A 23,468-nucleotide genomic window follows, 5' to 3' on the forward strand; every position below is an offset into this window, starting at 1 on the left:
CCATGTGTATTCCACATGTCACGCTTCTAAGTGAGTGTACAAGTTTCACAGCACACCTGAGAGTTCCTCAAGGCACACTGGTTGGGAACCACTACTCTATAGACTGTCATTAAATGGCAAGTGTAAACTAGGCTATGTAATAAAGTGATAGTAGTAATATGCCTATAACAATACAGTAGGAACTAATGTACAACCTATAGCAGGGTTCCCCAACTGGCGGCCTGTGGCCCACATTGTTTACTAATTGTTGGTCACAAAAGACAGTTAAAAACACCAGCAAATCAGCTCCAAGGGATTTAATTAGGGAAATCTGTTCCACAGTTTTCCCACACATAATTAAGTGATAATGCCTGAGAAGGCAGTGTTTTGAGGATATATTGGCATGGGTGTTGTTAGGCCCGAGATGAAGTTGAGGGCTGGCAAACAGCCAATATATCCTCAACACTGGCTTTGAGGGCATTATCACTTTTACACAACGGGTTACCAACATATTCAAATAATAATATTTTCATTAAAAAAGGTTATTTTGATTAATTTATTCATACTATTTCATAGTAGTCCAGACACAAATCTTGGGTTGCTACCCAAACCGGCTGGTCGTTCGTTCTATCGGTTCAGTTGCCAGAGGCCCGACACAGTCGTTTAGTCTTTTTGTTCAGTATCTAAGGACGCGACCCAGTCGTTCGTTCTAAATGTTCCATTGCCATAATGGCTAGCAACATTCTTATCCCTTGCTTGCTAGCTAGCCAACTACGGCTAACTTACAGTCACGTCAAAACGCCAGAATAACAGCAAAGAAGCTACATTTGTTCAAACTGTTTTCTAGTGACATTTATTTAGACACGTCGATACAAATTTGCTAATGAGGCGCGATTTCACTTGGCATAGAAAATGTGCTCACTCATCAGGACACTGTTGTTCAGAGCAGCTAGCCAACAACACAGTTAACACAGTCACTTCGAACTGAAGCTGGAAAGACTGCAAACTAACTGCACTTCGTTTCGTTTTACCTTTTTTCAATTGACATTTCTTTGTACAGTTGAAGTCGGAAGCTTACATACACTTAGATTGGAGTCATTAAAACTCGTTTTTCAACTACTCCACAAATTTCTTGTTAACAAACTATAGTTTTGGCAAGTCGGTTAGGACATCTACTTTGTGCATGACACAAGTAATTATTCCAACAATTGTTTACATAGAGATTATTTCACTTATAATTCACTGTATCACAATTCCAGTGGGTCAGAAGTTTACATACACTAAGTAGACTGTGCCTTTAAACAGCTTGGAAAATTCCAGAAAACGATGCCATGGCTTTAGAAGCTTCTGATAGGCTAATTGAGATAATTTGAGTCAATTGGAGGTGTACCTGTGGATGTATTTCAAGGCCTACCTTCAAACTCAGTGCCTCTTCGCTTGACATATTGGGAAAATCTAAAGAAATCAGCCAAGACCTCAGAAAAAAATTGTAGACCTCCAGAAGTCTGGTTCATCCTTGGGAGCAATTTCCAAACGCCTGAAAGTACCACATTCATCTGTACAAACAATAATATGTAAGTATAAACACACCATGGGACCATGCAGCCGTCATACCGCTCAGGAAGGAAACGCATCTCCTAGTGATTAATGTACTTTGGTGCGAAAAGTACAAATCAATCCCAGAACAACAGCAAAGGACCTTGTGAAGATGCATGAGGAAACAGGTACAAAAGTATCCATACCCACAGTAAAGCGAGTCCTATATCGACATAACCTGAAAGGCTGATCAGCAAGGAAGAAGCTACTGCTCCAAAACCACCATAGAAAAGCCAGACTACGGTTTGCAACTGCACATGTGGCCAAAGATCGTACTTTTTGGAAAAATGTCCTCTGGTCTGATGAAACAAAAATAGAACGGTTTGGCCATAATGACCATCGTTATGTTTGGAGGATAAAGGGGAATGCTTGCAAGCCGAAGAACACCATCCCTACCGTGAAGCACGGGGGTGGCAGCATCATGTTGTGGGGGTGCTTTGCTGCAGGAGGGACTGGTGCACTTCACAAAATAGATGGTATCATGAGGTAGGAAAATTATGTGGATATATTGAAGCAACATCTCAAGACATCAGTCAGGAAGTTAAAGCTTGGTCGCAAATGGGTCTTTCAAATAGACAATGACCCCAAGCATACTTCCAAAGTTGTGGCAAAATGGCTTAAGGACAACCAAGTCAAGGTATTGGAGTGGCCATCACAAAGCACTGACCTCATTCCCATAGAAAATTTGTGGGCAGAACTGAAAAAGTGTGTGAGCAAGGAGGCCTACAAACCTGACTCAGTTACACCAGCTCTGTCAGGAGGAATGGGCCAAAATTCACACAATTTATTGTGGGAAGCTTGTGGAAGGCTACCCAAAATGTTTGACCCAAGTTAAACAATTTAAAGGCAATGCTATCAAATACTAATTGAGTGTATGTAAACTTCTGACCCACTGGGAATGAGATCAAAGAAATAAAAGCTGAAATAAGTCATTCTCTCCACTATTATTCTGACATTTCACATTCTTAAAATGAAGTGGTGATCCTAACTGACCTAAGACAGGGAATTTTTACTAGGATTAAATGTCAGGAATTGTGAAAAACTGAGTTTAAATGTATTTGGCTAAGGTGTATGTAAACATTCCCGACTTCAACTGTATATATCCATAAAAATGATGCCATTTAATTCACGATTTCAACTGGCTGAGAAACGTTGCCTGTCTGTCTGTCTTGTCCCGACACGTTCAATACTATGGGACAACTGAAGATCGAATTTCTATATTGAAACATTGTGGTAAATGTAGGAGAGACAGACAGCAAGGTTTATACAAATCTCTGCTGTTGAAAACCAAATGTTAGTCTAAAAGAAATGTGAGAATGTCTAGATGCTTTTTATAGTGGAGATCAAGTTAATAAATTGCTTGGCTGGGCTGATGAGACAGTGGATTGCACAGTCAGATGGACCAGAGTAAATAGGCATTTTAACATCACAGAATTAGCCAGTGGTAACTGGAATGCGGTTTTAACCAATCAGCATTCAGGATTAGACCCACCCGTTGTACAACAGAGAAATAGACAGGATCGTATACAAATATAAGCAAGGTTTGAAATTATTATGTTTTAGTCAAATATGATATCTGTTTGGGGTTCTTTGCACTCTGCAAATTATTTATTATAATGTTCTGGCCCCCTGACCATCCATTAAAGTAAAAAAAAAAAAAAAAACTGAAAGGCTCAATCTAGTTGATGATCCCTGACCTATAGGTCCCTACTGTAGCCTTTACAGATGAGCCGTTTGTTTTGAACTATAAATGGAACATAATGAGAGACAGGAAAAGTATGAGGCCATGACACTTCCTCTTTTCTGGGCTCTTTTGTTTTGATGTGAGGGACATAATGTGCGTCAAACTACCTACCACTGACCACACAAGACAGAAAGGTCCTGCACAGACACAGACTACTTTGGATTGGACTATAAACAGATCATACATTTGTGTTGGCAGCTGCTTTGTTTATTTAGCCTATAACTGAGTATTTGCATATATAGACTATGGTAGCTGTGGAGTTGAACTCCTCCTGAGTCTTGTTGTTGTCTGTATGTTGTCTGTGTAGGCTTCCTTTCTCTGCTCGCTCTGCAGTACTGGAAATAAAAAAGTGTTGGCTTCACACAAGGACGAAATTCCAGAACTCGTCCCGCCCTGAACCAACCCTAACCAGCCACCATCTTGTATTGGAGTCAGTGTGTGGCTGAAAGGAACAGCCGCACACTGACAGATGTTGTGGAGTTTTAGAGCCAGTATCAGAACAGAGGTATAAATACAGGCCTATAATTTGTCTGTCAAAGATGGAGACTACCAAACCAGCATTTTTAGAGCTGTAAGAAAACAGGTGCTGGACGTTAGTGTCTTTTCTCATGTGGGATAGCCTAGTAGCTAGGCTACATCGGGTTTGTCTGTATTGTGTGCCTGCTATCTGGCATGGGAGAAGTATACAGTGTTTACTGTAAGTATTATGTCATGTTTGTCATCAAATCAGGTAGAGTACACGAGGAAGTCAGCGGAGAAGCAGAAATTCAGTTACTGTAATAGCCTGTTAATATGGTTAAAACAAAGCCATTTGGCATCAGTAGAGGGTCGTTCCACCCACCCCCAAAAAAAGAGGATTACCACACAAAATCGTGAAATCATTTCTGTAATTACAAACAAATAAAATTTGCATTCTTGAAACATTATTTTGTTGAGATATAATTTGATCTCTGATCATTTAAACGAATTGATTGCACCCAAATTGGTCATTTTCATTTATAGGATTCGTTTAGCCTAATTTTCAATAAATATAGTACTAGGGTGGCTGATATTGCGATAGCGTCGTCTATCGACGATGATTGACAGCCATCGTTGATGGTGACGACATCGTGATGTGACAGACGATGGTTTAGCCTCTTTTTTACTAGCGTCACGCTGTAAAAAAGCAGCAGGGTGACACACAAGTGGCATTCCGAGTAATAGCCTAGTCCTATTTGCTATAGCCTATTTCAATAAATATGTTATATAGCCTACATAAAACAAGAGAGGAATGTAGGCCAGAGAGCAGAGAATTCCACCAAAGCAGTAACTATTTTGTATTTAGCGTTTTTAAAAAAACGTAGCCTATATTCCCTTCTTTCTCCATTCGATAGACTATGAAAGCTACGCTTAGCTGCACTTAGCTTCTACCCAGGGCTTCAACAACATTATCTTTCATCCAGTTAAATTAGATTTTGCGCTATTGCCAAACTGCAGTTTTTTTTCCAGGGTAAAAAAAGAATAGAGATATATTTTGGCAGAGTGGCCAATAAGGGTGAAAGCATCCTATATCACAATATTTTATGGGTACATAATCACGATAGGAAAATGGTTGACATCGCCCAACCCTATATAGTACCTAACATCCAATTTAGACCATAATTCTAAATGAGTAAGATGAGGAATTCAATAAAATCAAAATGTCATCCTATGTAATGTATATTCCCTGTGAATCTCGTGATTATTTTTTTCCACTGTTCATAGAAATTAGCTGTTGAAGTCGCTTGCATTAATCTTATCTGTTTCTAACCACAGAAACAATTTCTGAATCATCTGAGACGGTGGGTGTCATGGCTTTAGTGAAACGACAAGGAACGACTCTAGAGTCCCTCATTTTAGGATTTAGCATTGATCTTATTTCTTTAACTAGGCAAGTCAGTAAAGAACAAATTCTTATTCACAATGACGGCCTACCCCGGCCAAACCCGGACGACGCTGGGCCAAATTGTGCGCCGCCCTTATAGGACTCCCAATCACGGCCAGATGTGATGCAACCTGGATTCGAACCAGGGGCTGCAGTGACGCCTCTTGCGCTGCGCCACTAGGGGGGGGGTCCTTATATATACACACAGTACATCTTAAGCATTGAGATAAAGAACATCTACTGACAAAACACACGTAGGCAATAAAACAAAGCTTCACAAGTAATACATACATCTTTGTAACATTTTCCAATGCCATGTTGTATAGGCCAGGCCGTACTGTATGATGTAAATGAGCAGCACACACAATGAAATGAAACATCTATTACAAAGCCATTTCTTCCTTAGTTACTTACCATTTCTCCTTCTGGTCTCCTAGCTAAGAGTAAACTCATGTGACGGCCTATTCACAGTGGCAACAGTGGACCTCTCTGTTGGCAGACAGGCTCCATCAGGATAGGTCACCACATTTATCCCCGATTCGTTGTAAATGACCATATTTAAGATATATAACTTCTGAATGTTCCTGAAAACTTCCCCCAAATCCAATCGTACAAATACACCCTATTTAATGCCCTGGCATGCAAACACTCACACACGGGTGCCTGCAGGCACACACACCCACACATACACGGATGGAAGCAGTTAGGCATGCAGCACACACTTGCAGTCATGCCATACAATACACACACGCTCAAACACACACACACACGCACTTGGCATGAGTTGAGACAGTACTCACAGCATTTTTTGGCGGCCTCGACACACAGTTCCTCAGCGGTGAAGCTGTCTTTGAGGAATCCCAGTTGCGGCATATTTGGCAGGTAAAAATGGATCTCCAGACCCCTCATGGGCACACTGACGGGGCCCTCGGCTCTCCTCGACCTCATCTTCCCACACAGTTGCCTACCCAGCTCCATCACCCCCGGACTTGGCATCCAGACTCTAAAGGTAGAGGCAGAGGGGTGGAGATGTCAATACAACAAAGGCAAAACAGAGGGAGTGTGTATGTGTGTTGGGGTTGGGTAATGTATTGATCCAGAGGTGAGCTCACTGTAGCAGTGGTACGGAGTCCAGCATACCCTGATGACTCACGGTCTCACATTGGCTACCCACGCTACACACACCTACTCAGGCAATGTAATTCACGACACACACACACACACCTACTGAGATGATCTCACCAAAACAAACACAAACCTCCTCTGGAGGGAGGTGAGGTAGTTCTTCCTCTGCATGCAGATCAACCCATTAGTTCTCCCAGCAGCGTTTCCCCCTTCCTCTACAGCGACGCAGGTGGCATCCCCAGTGGCTAGGACAGTTTGTTTCGTAACATCCCTAATCAGCCTATCGCCAATGGCGCCAGAGCTCTGATCTACTGACTGCTGCTGGGATCAGCAGGATCACACACACACGTAGGCCTACATGAATCACACTGTCCCCAGGTCCCGCTGAAGTCTTATCAGCCTGTGAGAACCTCGCGCCACACACACGGTGTACTCATTAGTCTACAGTGCTGAGAAACGGTTAACAGTGCAGCAGCAGCGGAAAAGATGGATCGCTGTGATGAACCGATGCCTGCAGTTCATCAAGGATGGCTGAAGACGGCACAATAGTTGCCGGGCAAAGTGACAACGCCAAATGCTACGTTAGACAATACACATTCTGTGTTTTATAGTCCACATTCTGTACTGTATTTTAAAGGCATGTAGCCTTCAAAACGCTTGTCGTGAGGTCATCCTTCACATCCAAACAATGTAGACCCTAGGCCGACATTCTGCATCAGCTACAACTGAACTAATGTACGTTACACTGGCAAAAACAAAAGACACCTTAGAGGTAGGCGAGGCTACATTCTATTACTGTACTATCCTTCAACACATGATGAACGTTTGGATGAGTCAGATGACAGCGTTTTCCCTAGGATTTTTTTCAGCAGCGGTGGCAAAATTAGCAGGCGTGGCGCCAAAGGAGGCCCTCCTCTTTGGCCACTGAGACAACAGTTTGCTGTTTTAAAGCTACTTTCCTGCAATGCTACACATCTTGCCATGAGGCTGAGAGAAGATTTGCCATGGCTTATGTCGTGTTCTTATGCTATCTGAGTGACTCAAACATTGGAACACAATCAATAGTGAGTCAACATGTTGTTTTCAGCACTTTTTTCCCTTGTCTCTCTGCAGCAGACATAGTAAGGAATATGTTTGAAACATCAAATTGCAATATCGAATCGCAATACATATAGAATTGTGAGAATTGCAATACATATCGTATTGGCACCTAAGTATCGTGATAATGTGGTATGGTGAGTTCCCTGGCAGATCCCAGCCCTGCTACCTCACTCTCCAACCACGGTGCATGAATGGAAGAGCAAACTGAAGTGAAGAGGAAATTCAGCAACTCTTGGGAGGACATCAATAAAGAAGCATTTGATCAACTTCCACTGCCCTCCAAGAGTTGCTGAATTTGCTTTTCACAGGGATCAGTCTGGAGTGGACGTTTTTTCGTGGCCGGTGATTTTAATGCAGGGAAACTGAAATCCGTTTTACCTCATTTTTACAAGCATGTAATCTGTGCAACTAGATGCAACAAAATTCTAGATCACTTTACTCTACACATACAAGGCTCTCCCTCACACTCCATTTGGCAAATCTGGCCATAATTCTATCCTCCTGATTTCTGCTTACAAGCAAAAACTCAAAAACAGGATGTACCAGTGACGCGCTCAATAAGAAAGCACAGATAGAACATTGAGACTGATATTTCATATGTATAAATGTGAAGAAACCCCAAGCGGATGCCACTCACTACCCAATATGGTAGTGAGAGGAAGCCCAGTGGCCGTAAGGAGATGGATTTTGTCCGAAACTGCACATTTTCTCATCGATGAAACATTTGATCTCAATACAGTTTTCGGTTCCCCAAACAAAAATCGAACAGAGTGGATTAAGTTTTGTGGACTTTACCCTTTGCCATTGTTTAAAAAAAATTGCATTCTTACGGAGTGCAAAGGAAAAATGTTCTATTACACACTCGCATTTCACAGAGTAGGCGTTCCCTAACGGACATATGCAAATGCAGGCTGGAACGGGCAAATAGGATCTCGCTAGCTCGTGCTGGTCTCTTCCCTCCTCCTTGCTTGTTCTGCCCACTATAACTAATTTGTTCACATTGGAAGCGACAGGCTGTAGTCTATCTTGGTTTAGTTATAAAAATCTTTGACGGAAGTGGACAAACGAAGCGGATGCTAAGCTACCGAACTGTTTCGCTAGCACAGACTGGAATATGTTCTGGGGTTCACCCGATAACATTGGGGAGTTTACCACATCAAATAAAAATACATGTAATGTGCTGAATACAACAGGTGTAGACTTTACTGTGAAATGCTTACTTATGAGCCCTTTCCCAACAATGCAAAGATTTGACAAAAATAGTAACACCGGCTTCATTAAGTGCATTGACGACGTCGTCCCCACACTGACCATATGTCTTCAGAAAGTATTTATACCCCTAGACTTATTCCACATTTTGTTGTGTTACAGCCTGTATTCAAAATGGATAAAACATTTATTGAAAATGAAATACAGAAATATTACATTTCCTTAAGTATTCACACCCCTGAGTCAATACATGTTTGAATTACCTTTGGGTGATTACAGCTGTGAGTCTTTCTGGTTAGTCTCTTAGAGCTTAGCACAATATTTGCACATAATTATTTTTCAAATTCTTCAAGCTTTGTCAAGTTGGTTGTTGATCATTGCTTGACAGCCATTCTCAAGTCTTGCCATAGATTTTCAAGCCAATTCATGTAAAACAGTGAACATACTCAGGAAAATTCAATGTCGTCTTGGTAAGCAACTCCAGTGTATATTTGGCCTTGTGTTTCAGGTTATTGTACTGCTGAAAGGTGCATTTCTCTCCCGGTGTCTCTTGGAAAGCAGACTGAACCAGGTTTTCCTCTAGGATTTTGCCTGTGCTTAGCTTTCTTAAAAGAAATATGGAGGACTCCCTTGATGACAAGCATACCCATAACATGATGCAGCCCCCTCCATGCTTGAAAATATAAAGAGTGGTACTCAGTGTGTTGTGTTGGATTTGCCCAAAACATAACACTATGTTTTCAGGACAAAGTTCATTTCTTTGCCATATTTTTTGCAGTTTAATACCTTTGTGCAAACAGGATGCATGTTATTGAATATTTTTATTCTGTACAGGCTTACTTTTCACTCTGTCATTTAGGTTAGTATTATGGAGTAACTACAAGTTGTTGATCTATCCTCAGTTATCTCCTATCACAGTCATTAAACTCTGTAACTGTTTTAAAGTCACCATTGGCCTCATGTTGAAATCCCTGAGAAGTTTCCTTCCTCTCTGGCAACTAAGTTAGGAAGGACACCTGTATCTTTGTAGTGACATGGTGGATTGACACACCATCCAAATTGTAATTAATAACTTCGCCATTATCAAAGGGATATTCAATGTATGCTTTTTTATTTACTCATCTACCAATAGGTGTCCCTCTTTATTAGAAAAATATTTTTTACCCCCTTTTCTCCCCAATTTCCTGATATCCAATTGGTAGTTACAGTCTTGTCCCATTGCTGCAACTCCCATAAGGACTCGGGAGAGGCAAAAGTCGTGAGCTATGCTTCCTCCAAAACACAACCCTGCCAAGCCGTACTGCCCGCTTAACCCTGAAGCCAGCCACACCAATGTGTCGGAGGACACATCGTACAGCTGGCGACCGAAGTCAGCGTGCATTCACCCGGCCGCCACAAGGAGTTGCTAGAATGCAATGGGACAAGGACATCCCAGCCAGCCAAACCCTCCCCTAATCCGGGCTAATTGTGCGCCGCCTCATGTGTCTCCTGGTTGCGGCCGACTGCGACACAGCCCGGCAGCTAACCCGGATCTGTAGTGACGCCTCTAGCACTGCGATGTAGTGCCTTAGACCGCTGAGCCATTCGGGAGGCCAGGTGTCCTTCTTTGCGAGGCATTGGAAAACCTCCCTGATAGTTGTGGTTGAATCTGTGTTTGAAATTCACTGCTCGACTGAGGGACCTTACAGATAATTGTATGTGTAGGGTACAAAGATGACGCAGTTAATTAAAAATCATGTTAAACACTTATTGTACACAGAGTGAGTCCATGCAATTTATTATGTGACTTGTTAAGCAGAGCTTTACTCCTGAACTTATTTAGGCTTGCCATAACAAAGGGGTTGAATACATTTTGACTCAAGACATTTCAGCTTTTAATGTTTAATTAATTTGTAAACATTTCTAAAAACATAATTCCACTTTGACATTATCGGGTATTGTGTGTTGGCCAGTGACAAAATCTCAGGCTACAACACAACAAAATGTGGAAAAAGTCAAGCACAACGACGACGTCATCCCCACAGTGACAGTACGTACAGTGTCTTCATAAAGTATTCATACCCCTCAACTTATTCCACAATTTGCTGTGTTACAGCCTGAATATTATTTCTCCCCCATCTACACACAATATCCCATAATGACAAAGTGAAAACCTGTTCTTAGAAATGTTTGCAAATTTATTGCAAGTAAAATACAGAAATATCTCATTTACATAATTATTCAAACCCCATTGTTATGACACTCCAAATGGAGCTCAGGTGCATCCAATTTTCTTTGATCATCCTTGATTGGAGTCCACCTGTGGCTAATGAAATTATTTGGACATGATTTAGAAATAATCTGTCTATATAAGGTCCCACAGTTGACAGTGCATTTCAGAGCAGAAACTATACCATGAAGTCCAAGGAACTGTCCAAAGATCTCCAAGATATAATTGTGATGAGGCATATACTCTATCTGGAGAAGGGTATAAAACTATTTCTAGAGTGTTGAAAGTTTCCAAGAGCTTAGGGCTGGCAGACCGACCAAATTGAGCAACCGGGCAAGAAGGACCTTGGTCCGAGAGGTGACCAAGAACTCAATGGGGCGGCTGGTAGCCTAGTGATTAGAGCGTTGGGCCAGTATCTGAAAGGTTGCTGGATCGAATCCTCGAGCTGACAAGGTAAAAATCTGTCGTTCTGCCCCTGAACAAGGCAGTTAACCCACTGCTCCCCAGGCGCCGAAGACGTGGATGTTCGATTAAGGCAGCCCCTCGCACTTCTCTGATTCAGAGGGGTTGGGTTAAATGCGAAAGACACATTTCAGTTGAATCTCCCTTTCCCAATGACCACTCTGACAGAACTATAGAGTTCATTGGCTGAAATGGGAGAACCTACCAGAAGGACAACAGTCTCTACAGCACTTCACCAATCTGGGCTTTATGGGAGAGTGACCAAATGGAAGCCACTCCTGAGAAAAAGGCACATGGCAGTACGCCTGGAGTTTGCAAAAAAGGCATGTGAAAGATAAGGCAAAAGATTGTGGTCTGATAACACAAAAAACTTTGGCCTGAATGCAAAGTGCTATCTCTGGAGAAAGACACGTCATAACCTGTCTAACACCATCCCTACCGTGAAGCATAGTGGTAGCAGAATCATGCTGAGGGGATGCTTTTCAGCAGCAGGGACCAATGAATGGAGGCAAATACAGGCAAATCCTTGATGAGAGCCTGCTTCAGAATGCAAATGACCTAAGACCGGGGGCAAAGATTTACGTTCCAACAGGACAATGACCCCAAGCGTACAGCCAAACCAACACTGGTATTATTCAGAACAAGAATGTGAAAGTCCTTGAGTGACCCACACTTGAATCCCATTGAAAATCCATGGAATGACTTGAAGATTGCTGGTCACCGCCGCTCCCCAACTACCTTAACAGAGCATGAGAAAATCTGCAAGACACAATGGGAGAAAATCCCTAAATCCTAATGTGCAAAGCTTAGACAGACATACCCAAGATGAGTCAAAGCTGTAATCGACCCCAAAGGTGGTCTTCCAAAGTATTGACTCAGAGGTGTGTATACTTAAGTAAATTAGATATCTTTATTTCAAAGTCAATAAATATGCAAAAATGTCTAAAAACATGTTTTGACTTCGTCATTATGGAGTATTGTGTATACATGGGGGAGAAAATGCTGTAAGAATGAATACTTTCTGAAGGCACAGTATATGTATATACAGTTGAAGTCGGAAGTTTACATACATAAATCAGTCAAGACCTCAGAAAAAATATTGTAGACCTCCACAAGTCTGGTTCATCCTTGGGAGCAATTTCCAAACGCCTGAAGGTACCATGTTCATCTGTACAAACAATAGTACGCAAGTATAAACACCATGGGACCACGCAGCAGTCATACTTCTCAGGAAGAAGACGCGTTCTGTCTCCTAGAGATGAACGTACTTTGGTGCAAAAAGTGCAAATCAATCCCAGAACAACAGCAAAGGACCTTGTGAAGATGTTGGAGGAAACAGGTACAAAAGTATCTATATCCACAGTAAAGCGAGTCCTATATCGACATAACCTTAAAGGCCGCTCGGCAAGGAAGAAGCCACTGCTCAAAAACCATCATCAAAAAGCCAGACTACGGTTAGCAACTGCACATGGGGACAAAGATCGTACTTTTTGGAGAAATGTCCTCTGGTCTGATGAAATAAAAATAGAACTGTTTGGCCATAATGACCATTGTTATGTTTGGAGGAAAAAGGGGGAGGGTTGCAAGCCGAAGAACACCATCCCAACAGTGAAGCACGTGGGTGGAAGCATCATGTTGTGGGGGTGCTTTGCTGCAGGTGGGACTGGTGCACTTCACAAAATAGATGGCATCATGAGAAAGGAAAATAATGTCGATATATTGAAGCAACATCTTCAGGAAGTTAAAGCTTGGTTGCAAATGGGTCTTCCAAATGGACAATAACCCCAAGCATACTTCCAAAGTTGTGGCAAAATGGCTTAAGGACAACAAAGTCAAGGTATTGGAGTGGCCATCACAAAGCCCTGTGGGCAGAACTGAAAAAGCATGTGAGAGCAAGGAGGCCTACAAACCTGACTCAGTTACACCAGCTCGGTCAGGAGGAATGGGCCAAAATTCACCCAACGTATTGTGGGAAGCTTGTGGAAGGCTACCCAAAACATTTGACCCAAGTTAAACAATTTAAAGGCAATGCTACCAAATACTAATTGAGTGTATGTAAACTTCTGACCCACTGGGAATGTGACAAAAGAAATAAAAGCTTAAATAAATCATTCTCTCTACTATTATTCTGACAATTCACATTCTTAAAATAAAGTGGTGATCTTAACTGACCTAAGACAGGGAATTTTTACTAGGATTAAATGTCAGGAATTGTGAAAAACTGAGTTAAATTGAATAACCTCGTACCCCTGCTTATTGACTCAGTACTGGTACCCTGTGTATATAGCCAAGTTATCGTTACTCATTGTGTATTTATACCTCGTGCTATTTTTTCTATTATTTTTCTCTCTCCATTGTTGGTAAGGGCCCCTAAGTAAGCATTTCACTATTAGTCTGAAGAGGTGACTCCGGGATGCTGGCCTTCTAGGCAGAGTTGCAAAGAAAAATACATATTTCAGACTGGCCAATAAAGAAAAGATTAAGTTGGGCAAAAGAACACGGACACTGGACAGAGGAACAATGCCTAGAAGGTCAGCATCCCGGAGTCGCCTCTTCACTGTTGACGTTGAGACTGGTGTTTTGCAGGTCCTATTTAATGAAGCTGCCAGTTGAGGACTTGTGAGGCGTCTGTTTCTCAAACTAGACAATCTAATGTACTTGTCCTCTTGCTCAGTTGTGCACCGGGGCCTCCCACTCCTCTTTCCATTCTGGTTAGAGCCAGTTTACGCTGTTTGTGAAGGGAGTAGTACACAGCGTTGTAGGAGATCTTCAGTTTCTTGGCAATTTCTCGCATGGAATAGCCTTTATCTGTGCATAGTCACTTTAATAACTACCTACATATACATATTACCTCAACTAGCCGGTGCCCCCGCGCATTGACTCTGTACCCCCTGTTTTTAGTCTAGCTATTGTTATTTTACTGCTGCTCTTTAATTATTTGTTACTTTTATTTCTTATTTTTTTAAGGTATTTTTTCTTAAAACTGCATTGTTGATTAAGGGCTTGTAAGTAAGAGTTTCACTGTAAGGTTTACACCTGCTGTATTCGGCGCATGTGATAAATACAATTTCATTTGATTTAGACAGCGGTACTCCTCAGGCTTGGGAGGTATCCAGATTGTCATAATGACCTTGTGCCATACCCAGATATTCTGTAATACCGGCACTGAACACCAGGGGCGCTGTTTTCAAACCCCACTGATAGCATTGCTAACCTTTGGATTACAGAGTAACAAGTACATGTAAAATCCCATAGAGAATGCTAACTAAATTCTAATGAGAAGATTTTATACAGTGTCTGACCTAAACTATACAAGTAAATAAGTAACTCAAAAATACTACTCACAGTTTGCTGCATACCCAAAACAAATATTAGCCAGCAAGGCTCTTGATCCAGGAGGGAACTCTGCTGTTACCAAGCGAATGCTTGATTTTGGAAGAAGCTAATCACAGCTACATAGCTAACTAACTACGAAATTAACAAACCAAATGCACAACTGGTCCGGTCTCAAAAGGCTCTGGTCTCTCGTCGTTGTGTGTTTGTAAACAAACACCATGTGACTGGGCACTACCGGTAAGCTTAATAATGAAGAATTATGTGCCAGGTGAAAATCAAGAATGCGATCTTCTTTATCTCCTAACATATTGCACAAGTTGACTGTAGGTATTTACTTAAAAAGTAGCTTCAAATGTATTTTAAAAACTTCAAAACGAGTTTCCTAATTTTACATTTGCCAAATTGCAATTTGTGGGAAAACCCTGTTCTAAAAGACACCTGATGCGAGCCGTTTCATACAATTAGAAATTTAGAAGAGGGAAAACGTAGATATGCAACAACTAGGATGGTTGTTAATATGACTAGGATTGTGCCTTTGGCTTCTGGACAACGAAAGAAAGTTGACATGAAAACCAGTAGAACAGGAGAGAAATGCTGTGAAACCTTTTTGGTTACTAGCTTAGCTGTTGTTGTTAGCTGATTTGTGCTGCTCTTCTCTCTCCCACTGCTCCACACAGACTGCTCGAGGCTCACTCTGACTAGAGACAGCCATTAGAAAGTAGCTTTCTTAACTCAACTAACTCTATAAACTCACTTTACATTACTATTTTCTGTAAAATAATAATTCCGGTCGACCAAGACACTGTTCCTGTGACTGACAGGAACAGTGTCTTGGTCTTGACTGACAAGATTTGTGAAATTCTGACACCAAATGAATTCCACAAATTTATGCAAATTAACCTACAAACTGATAAGCATGACCGGTCAAATTATTATTTTTCCGGTGGCCAACCGACTAACGGTTAACATCCCTAGCCTTAAGTCTTTTATTTTCTTCACTAATCCGAATGTAAAAAGGTTCACTATGCAGAAATAGCTCCACCATTTCCTGATTACAAAAATTCGAATAGTTCGCCTAATTTCAGTTTTTGACAAAACAAGAAAGTATAGTGTAGATCAGGGTTTCCAAAACTCTATACTCGGTACCCCAAGGGGTGCACGTTTTGGTTTTTACCCTAGCACTACACAGCTGATTCAAATAATAAATTAATCATCAAGCTTTGATCATTTGAATCAGCTGTGTAGCGTTAGGGCAAAAAAATAAATGTGCACCGCTTGGGGTCCCGAGGACTGAGTTTGGGAAACGCTGGTGTAAACAATCATTGTACCATCTAAACCCCTGTGAAATATATTTTCCATAACCACAATATTGTATTTTCAGCTGGTGTACAAAACTGAAAGCATAGAAATAGCACAAAAAGAACAAATCTACTGCTTCTTAGACTTGCTTTCAAAAATAATGTAAGATCTATAAGTAACATGTATATGTGAATTTGGTCGGGTCAACTAAAAAGTTACATATTGCAGCTTTAAGGAATACATTTCATGTATTATTACTTGATTTCATGTTTTTTTTCTATTGAAATGTTTATAAGCTGTTTTAAATACGATTATCATGTCGTTACCATTGGCAGCCATTTTGAATTCTGCTTTCTGGCTAATTTTGAAATGAGCACCCCTTCTATGTTTTCATATCTTCTGAGGGATGTTTGTACCAAATTGCATGCTTTTATCTGCTGCATAACAGTTTTTATCGTCAAAAGCAGCCGTTATGGCAGCCATTTTGGATTTTCGCGATACTCGCTTCATGGTTAAATTTGACATGGGCACCCCTTCTAGGATGTTTTCACATCACCTTGTTTGTACCAAATTCTATGCTTGTATCCGCTTCATAACGTTTTTTTCCCCGCTAAGGCACCGGAATAATAATGATTCTAGCTAAAGTTAATAGGATATCGGATTGCTAGCCTGGATATGTGGCATTTTACTTAATATCAATAATCACATATTTGATATGTTAACGTAACTTACCTAGCGAGCTATCCAAGTCTACTTCCCAATCGTTTTGTTCATAGATCCAGAATATAATTATCCGTTGTGAAACTATAAAGACTGACTTAATCTTGACAAAATCCGTAGGTAAGTGAATATTCCAAACGAAAAATGTTTTGTCCGACGAGTTTCTTTCCCTTCTGGTCGAGAGCAAATTCATAATCTTTCTAACCCTTCCTGTCAAGTAACGTCCCTCTTCCCGAAAGTAATGCCACTGCAAGCTCCGTTTCACGAATTCTGATTGGTGCACTGCTCATTCAGTCAAGCGATACCGTGTAGCCCACTGACACTATTTTATGTTATTAACCCTAGAATGGAGCAGCGTTACAGTAAACTGAATGGCATCACATCCATTGTAAGGTAGCAGCAGCAGCTGTGTGTGTGTGTGGTCTTGTTATTCTATCCTCGTGGGGACCTGAAATCCCTCAAAATCCCCACAAGGATAATAAAACAAGGAAAACATTTCCCACATCCCCACGAGGAAAAGGTTATTTTACATTTAGGGGTTGGATTAGGGCTTTCTGGTTAGCGTGTCCGTCCTGAGATTGGAAGGTGGTGAGTTTGATCCCTGTCCAAATCATACAAAAGACTGTAAAAATGGGACCTGATGCATCTCTGCTTGGCACTCAGCATTAAGGAGATAGATTGGGGTAAGGCCCTGCGATAGACTAGCGCCCTGTCCAGTGGGTGTACTTGTATATCAAGCTGCTTCACACTACAGAAACAGGAGATCGTCTCCTGCCCTATGAGCTGTTCCGGCTCGCACAAACCAAGGCTTGTGCAAGACTACTTACTTACTTTTTAAGGTTAGAATTAGGGTTAGTGGTTAAGGTAAAGTTTAGGTTTTAGGGAAAATAGGATTTTGAATGTAAATACATTTGAGGTCCCCATGAGGATAGAAGAACAAATGTGTGTGCATGTGCGAGGGTGTGTGTGCATGTGCAAGCGTGTGTGTGTGTGTGTGTGTGTGTGTGCGTGCGTGCGTGCGTGCATGTGTGCGTGCGTGTGTAAGAGTATTGCCATTGGAGACGGAACCATTCTTTATATTTTATGGGAGGTAATTAGGAAATTATTAAAAACATTCATAACATTACACCCATGAGGCCACTCGTGATTTGACTGCAGGAAAGGGCTACAATACACACAAAGGGGTTTGAGAAAATAATTATAAATGTCATAAAAGACTACACAAAATGCATTCGGGCAGGTAGGGTTTTCCTGGCATCCGCCAAACCCAGATTCATCCGTCAGACTGCCAGATGGTGAAGCGTGATTCATCACTCCAGAGAACACGTTTCCACTGCTCCAGAGTCCAATGGCGGCGAGCTTTACACCACTCCAGCCGACGCTTGGCATTGCACATGGTGATCTTAGCCTTGTGTGCGGCTGCTCTGCCATGGAAACCCATTTCATGAAGCTCCCAACTAAAAATTATTGTGCTGACGTTGCTTCCAGAGGCAGTTTGGAACTCAGTAGTAGTGAGTGATGCAACCGAGGACAGATGCTTCAGCACTCGGCGGTCACATTCTGTAAGCTTGTGTGCCACGTCGCAGCTGAGCCATTGTTGTACCTAGTGGTTTCCACTTCACAATAACAGCACTTACAGTTGACCGGAGCACATCTAGCAGGACAGAAAGTTGACAAACTGCCTTGTTGGAAAGGTGGCATCCTATGATGGTGCCACATTGAAAGTCTCTGAGCTCTTCAGGATGCACTGCCAATGTTTGTCTATGGAGATTGCATGGTTGTGTGCTCGATTTTATACACCTGTCAACAACGGGTGTGACTGAAATAGCCAAATCCACTCATTTGAAATGGTGTCCACATACTTTTGTATATATAGTGTATCTTGCCTCTTTACCAGGCACTCGGTGCCTCAATGCAAACACACTCTGACTCTAAAAGCATTTCCATATTTAATTTACAACACATGGAATGGTTAACAAAATCAATTCCTTCTAACTGTTACGGTAATATCGTCAAAATTCCATCCAGTTGTGTGTTACATGAAACATTGATTGTCCTTGGTAAGGAAAACACAGTCACAATCCTGTTTGTATCTGACCATGTTAATCAATAATCTACATATTTCATTCATGACCCATAGCTTTATCTTTTCAAAAGATGAGAAAAAGCTTTTTCTGTTGAAAATGTAAAATGTAAATGGCAATTCTGCACCTCCATCTCTTTCCCATCTGATCATGTTTCTGATTGTCAATATTTCCACATATGATCAACAACATTTCTTATTTACAGTATCGTATTGTAGTCCAAAAAGGAGGCTACTGTCAAATGGAAACTGACCATCCTCCTAGTGAGGTGGGAGGAAATAGAGAGCCAGGTCCTTTAAGATGGGACAGGGAGGGGAGGTTCTGTTTGCCAGTAGTGGAGGGACTTCCCATCTCCCATATCTGATGTGTTACAACTGAGTTAGTTTGCCGGAAATCATAAGCAGATATTTCCCAAGAATGTTGTAGTCGCTGACACAATAAAAAGTGCCACATCTATCTATCTGTAATCGGCCTATATGTATTACAAACTTACTAGTTAAAACCTAACTTTTAAAATACTGTATGCCGGTATGTAAGCCACTAAGTATGTGAAAATGTGAGCATCTATTTCGATTATTTTGACAACATATACAGTATTATTGATAGTACAATTCATATGTAACATAGTTACAAAAGTGTCTATCACTTAAGTGCTTATTAAGAAGGCTACTCATTATGAGACTTTGTAGTGTGGAATAACAATGATTTTATAGCTTTCATCTGGAACATCCAGACTCACAGATATCCTTAGGGTCTCCAGTAAACTGAAAGAAAGGCAAGGGAAGGGAATGGAATGTCCTTACAGTGTAGTAAATGAAAAGCAAAAACCATTGGTCACCATCAACTAACCACTACTTTCTCGGCTATAAGAGAAGAGAAAGTTGATATTTAATACGAGAAGAGAAAGCTGATATTTAGTATAAAAATAGGGATGTTAAACAGAATTCAATAGCAGGAATAAGAAGTCGACTTTTATTTACATTTATCTGTCAGCGTTTTATTAATTACCAGAATTGATGTTCCACTGATTGACATATCTTCCACAGTCAAATTGTGTGATTAGGGTTCAAAAACCTTTCCCACCCTCGAAACCACTTACAATTTCGATCAGTCGAGTTAAACCAAATCGTGAGGGAGGGGACAGAGACATTGAAAAGGAGGGGGGTAGAGAGGGGAGAATGAGAGAAGGGGAATATGGGGGCAGAGAGAGGGGGAGAGAAAACGATGTTGCGTGATCTTTTGGGTATCTGTCTGAGGGGATTTCCGCATTGACTTCCTGTATGTCTAACATGCTAAAGACGTGTCAAACAGGAGTCTTATGTTAATACCTCGACTCTTATGTTATTTCTATTCTTCAATCGTACTAAAAATGTATTAATAACTTTTACACTTATGTTTGTATTTATTTATTATGTAGAAATCAGTGGGGTAAAGTACTTAACAAAATATACTTTAAAGTACTACTTAAGCAGTATTTCTGTGTACTACCACTATACTTTACTATTTATATTTTTGACAAATTTGACTTTTTATCTACTACATTCCTAAAGAAAATAATGTACTTTTTACTCAATTTATTTTCCCTGACACCCAAAAGCACCCTTACATTTTGAGTGCTTAGCAGGGTAGGAATATGGTCCAATTCAGACACTAATCAAGACAACATCCCGTGTCATCCCTACGGCCTCTGATCTGACGGACTCACTACACACAAATGCTTAGTTTGTTAATTATGTCTGAGTTCTGGAGTGTGCCCCTGGCTATCGGTTAAAAAAAAAATCATGCTGTCTGGTTTGCTTAATATAAGGAATTTGAAATGATTTATACTTTTACTTTTGACACTTAAGCATATTTAAAACCAAATACTTTTAGACTTTTAGTCAAGCTGTATGTTACTCGGTAACGTTCAGTTTTACTTCAGTCATTTTCTATTAAAGTATCTTTACTTTTACTCAAGTATGAAAATTTGGTACTTTTCCACCACTGACAGAAATCTAATCCGAGGTGTGTGGCCACACATCATGACTATTAGAAATAACATGTATACATACCAGTTTCTTTCCGATTTATTTGCATTTTCTTAAAAACATGAATGATTCAAATGCTACAAACACGTTTGTTCACCTTCAACTTATTACGTAATACATCATTCTTTCTACATAAAATAACAATTCTATTCAAATAAAATGGGAAAAACACAGGCTACACTCACAGGGCAATGTGAATCATTATAAAGTATTACAATTGAAAATCAGACACAACATTGTAATGTGAGACAATTTTGGTTGCATATGATCCTAAATATTTTTGCTGTGCAACCTTAATTAAAAAAAAAAACTGTTGCCTTGTAAAAAAAATCACCCAGCTAATAATTGTTGTTATAATTATCCTTCGCTGTAATGCTGTTTCGGAGTGGACCAGAGAAAAAGACGAGCTTAGATTCGGTAACGTTATGGTCAGGCGCGTAACTTTGCCCGGGGAACAGGTGAGTCAAGAATCCTCATGTTATGATTGGAACACCCCCGCCGCCAATTACTATTTTGGTTTGGCCCGGACTTTAGAGGCTGTGGTTTGTGACTGTAAAACAAGTTGAGCAAGGCTTGTAGTGGCCTGGTCTTTAGAGGCTGTGGTTTGTGACTGTAAAACAAGTTGAGCAAGGCTTGTAGTGGCCTGGTCTTTAGAGGCGGTGGTTTGTGACGGTAAAACAAGTTGAGCAAGGCTTGTAGTAGGGAGAACGGGGATACGCACAATAACAAACCCTCAAATCTGTGAGCTAACTTGGAACAAATAAAATAGTACATTCAAATATAAGCACGAATAAGAATATGGAAAACAATATTTTTTCAAACCTTAAATATCTAGTAGTCTAGAGAATTAGAGAAGGAGCTGTTTTTATTAAAGGCAGTAGGTTTCAACCAAGCCTCTTTCTCTCCCCAATCAGAATATTCCAGACTCTGGCCAACAGCAGTAACCTATCATTTACATTATTTAGCAGACACTCTTTGCCAAGAGCAACTAGGTTTAAGTGCCTTTTTCAAGGAGACATCTACAGATTTTTCACCTAGTCAGCTCAAGGATTTGAACAAATGACCTTTCAGTTACTGGCCCAACAGCCTTAACCGCTGCGCTACCTGCCGCCGGCTAAGCTATCCTCCTTATTTATGCCAATTTGAAGGCCAGAATTGTGGGGGGAAAGCACTAATCATGTTTATGCATCCTAATAATCACCCTTAGAATACTCCCAGAACCAACTTTATTTTTTATTTCAATTTGAGAATTTACAAAACAAATTGACCCATCCTAATCTTTATTGGCAGGGGTGCATGTGATATTGCACCGCAGTATGCTGGTTTGAAAATAGTGCTTTTACACAGTGTAGAAACCTATTATTCTACAAATAACTTTGTAATTTCAATAACAGGTATTTGTATAACCATTTATAGCTTTTTATAATAAACTGTCTTTACACGGTTACATATTCGTTTCTAGAGCACAGCATGTGCTTCAGTAGCTAGAATTCAAGTAGGCCCAATATAGGCTATATCTCAATCAAGTTGAAAAATCGTATTTTCTGGTGCTCCTAAGTTTTATGTTGTTCTCCTAACTTCTTAAAGTTGGGAGCACAAGTGCTATCAATGACAAACCTCACAGCAGTACCATCTCCCTCCATCCATCCATCCATCCATCATCACAAAGTGGGTCGGGTGTGTCAAGGTGGCAGCCATCCTTCAGTTATCACAGTACTGTACCTTTAAGATGGACAGCATCAGCACAGTGATAACTGAACCAGGGCAGCCTGGATGTCATGTTAAGGAGCCAAGAGACAGCAGCCCAGTCAGTCTGAGTTCCAGCACAGCACAACACAACATCAGCCACGGTGGTCCAAGGGGTCAGATGCCATCCGTCTTCATGATGCCAGACTCACACATGATACGACGCACGCACACAGACACACACACACACACACACACACACGGACTTGGAGCCCAGAGCAAGAATAATATCTTGTCAGTCACACTGTTCTTTTGCAGATGGAATCGTGCCAAAAGAGGGACGTAGAATGACATGACACTGTATAGGGTCGGGAAGGTGGGGGTGTTTTTGGACATTGCAGAAAGTGCATTTACGTCATGCATAGGCCATCGGAGTAACAAAATGACTATGATGGTTGAGAATACATAAAATCCAAATATCATGTCTGTATTTATGTATTTCATGGTATCACATTACAAGAATGAGAACACAATTGCATGCAGAAGTAATGTAAATACGTTTCTCTAATAGGTAACCAAAACCTGCAAAGCTTTGTAATTATTCACAGGATATAATCATGAAATGTGTATGTGCTATGAATTCCACACAGGCTTTACAGAATTCTAGAAATGTATTTTACTACCATTAGTAAGATGTTTCTTTCTCACCTCATATGAATGTAATACCTACCAATACATGTGTAACTACTGTAGCATATCAGCTTTTTCTAAACCTCTTTGAAAGATCATTTTCTATACAACAGATACATGTAGCCTAAAGGAATAAAACCTTGGTCGAAGTCACCACTGTTGACTTACTAGTGTTTGAACTGCATAATTTATGGACACCAAATAGCTGACGTCGGACTTGTTATGGTTCTTGGGGCTCCGCCCTCAGTGCAAGAAGGCTCTCCAGCAGTCCAGTCGCGTAGCCCGCCTGAGGAGGCTC

General features: G+C 40.8%; 1 protein-coding gene across 1 annotated transcript in view; it reads right to left on the reverse strand.

Annotated features, from left to right (window-relative positions):
* Positions 1 to 16,963, reverse strand: part of LOC100286690 (tyrosine-protein kinase JAK1) — a 59,870-nt gene extending 42,907 nt beyond the window's left edge. Inside the window, exons 1-2 of the mRNA XM_014168828.3 lie at positions 16,696 to 16,963; positions 6,023 to 6,225 (exon numbers count right to left, since the gene is read on the reverse strand). Coding sequence (XP_014024303.1) covers positions 6,023 to 6,218 — 196 coding nt within the window. The 5' untranslated portion in view covers positions 6,219 to 6,225; positions 16,696 to 16,963. The remainder of the gene's footprint in view (positions 1 to 6,022; positions 6,226 to 16,695) is intronic.
* Between the last annotated feature and the right edge of the window lie 6,505 nt (positions 16,964 to 23,468).

This window comes from Salmo salar, chromosome 23, assembly GCF_965601325.2.
Source record: "Salmo salar chromosome 23, fSalSal1, whole genome shotgun sequence".
In the NCBI taxonomy this organism is placed as follows: domain Eukaryota; kingdom Metazoa; phylum Chordata; class Actinopteri; order Salmoniformes; family Salmonidae; genus Salmo; species Salmo salar.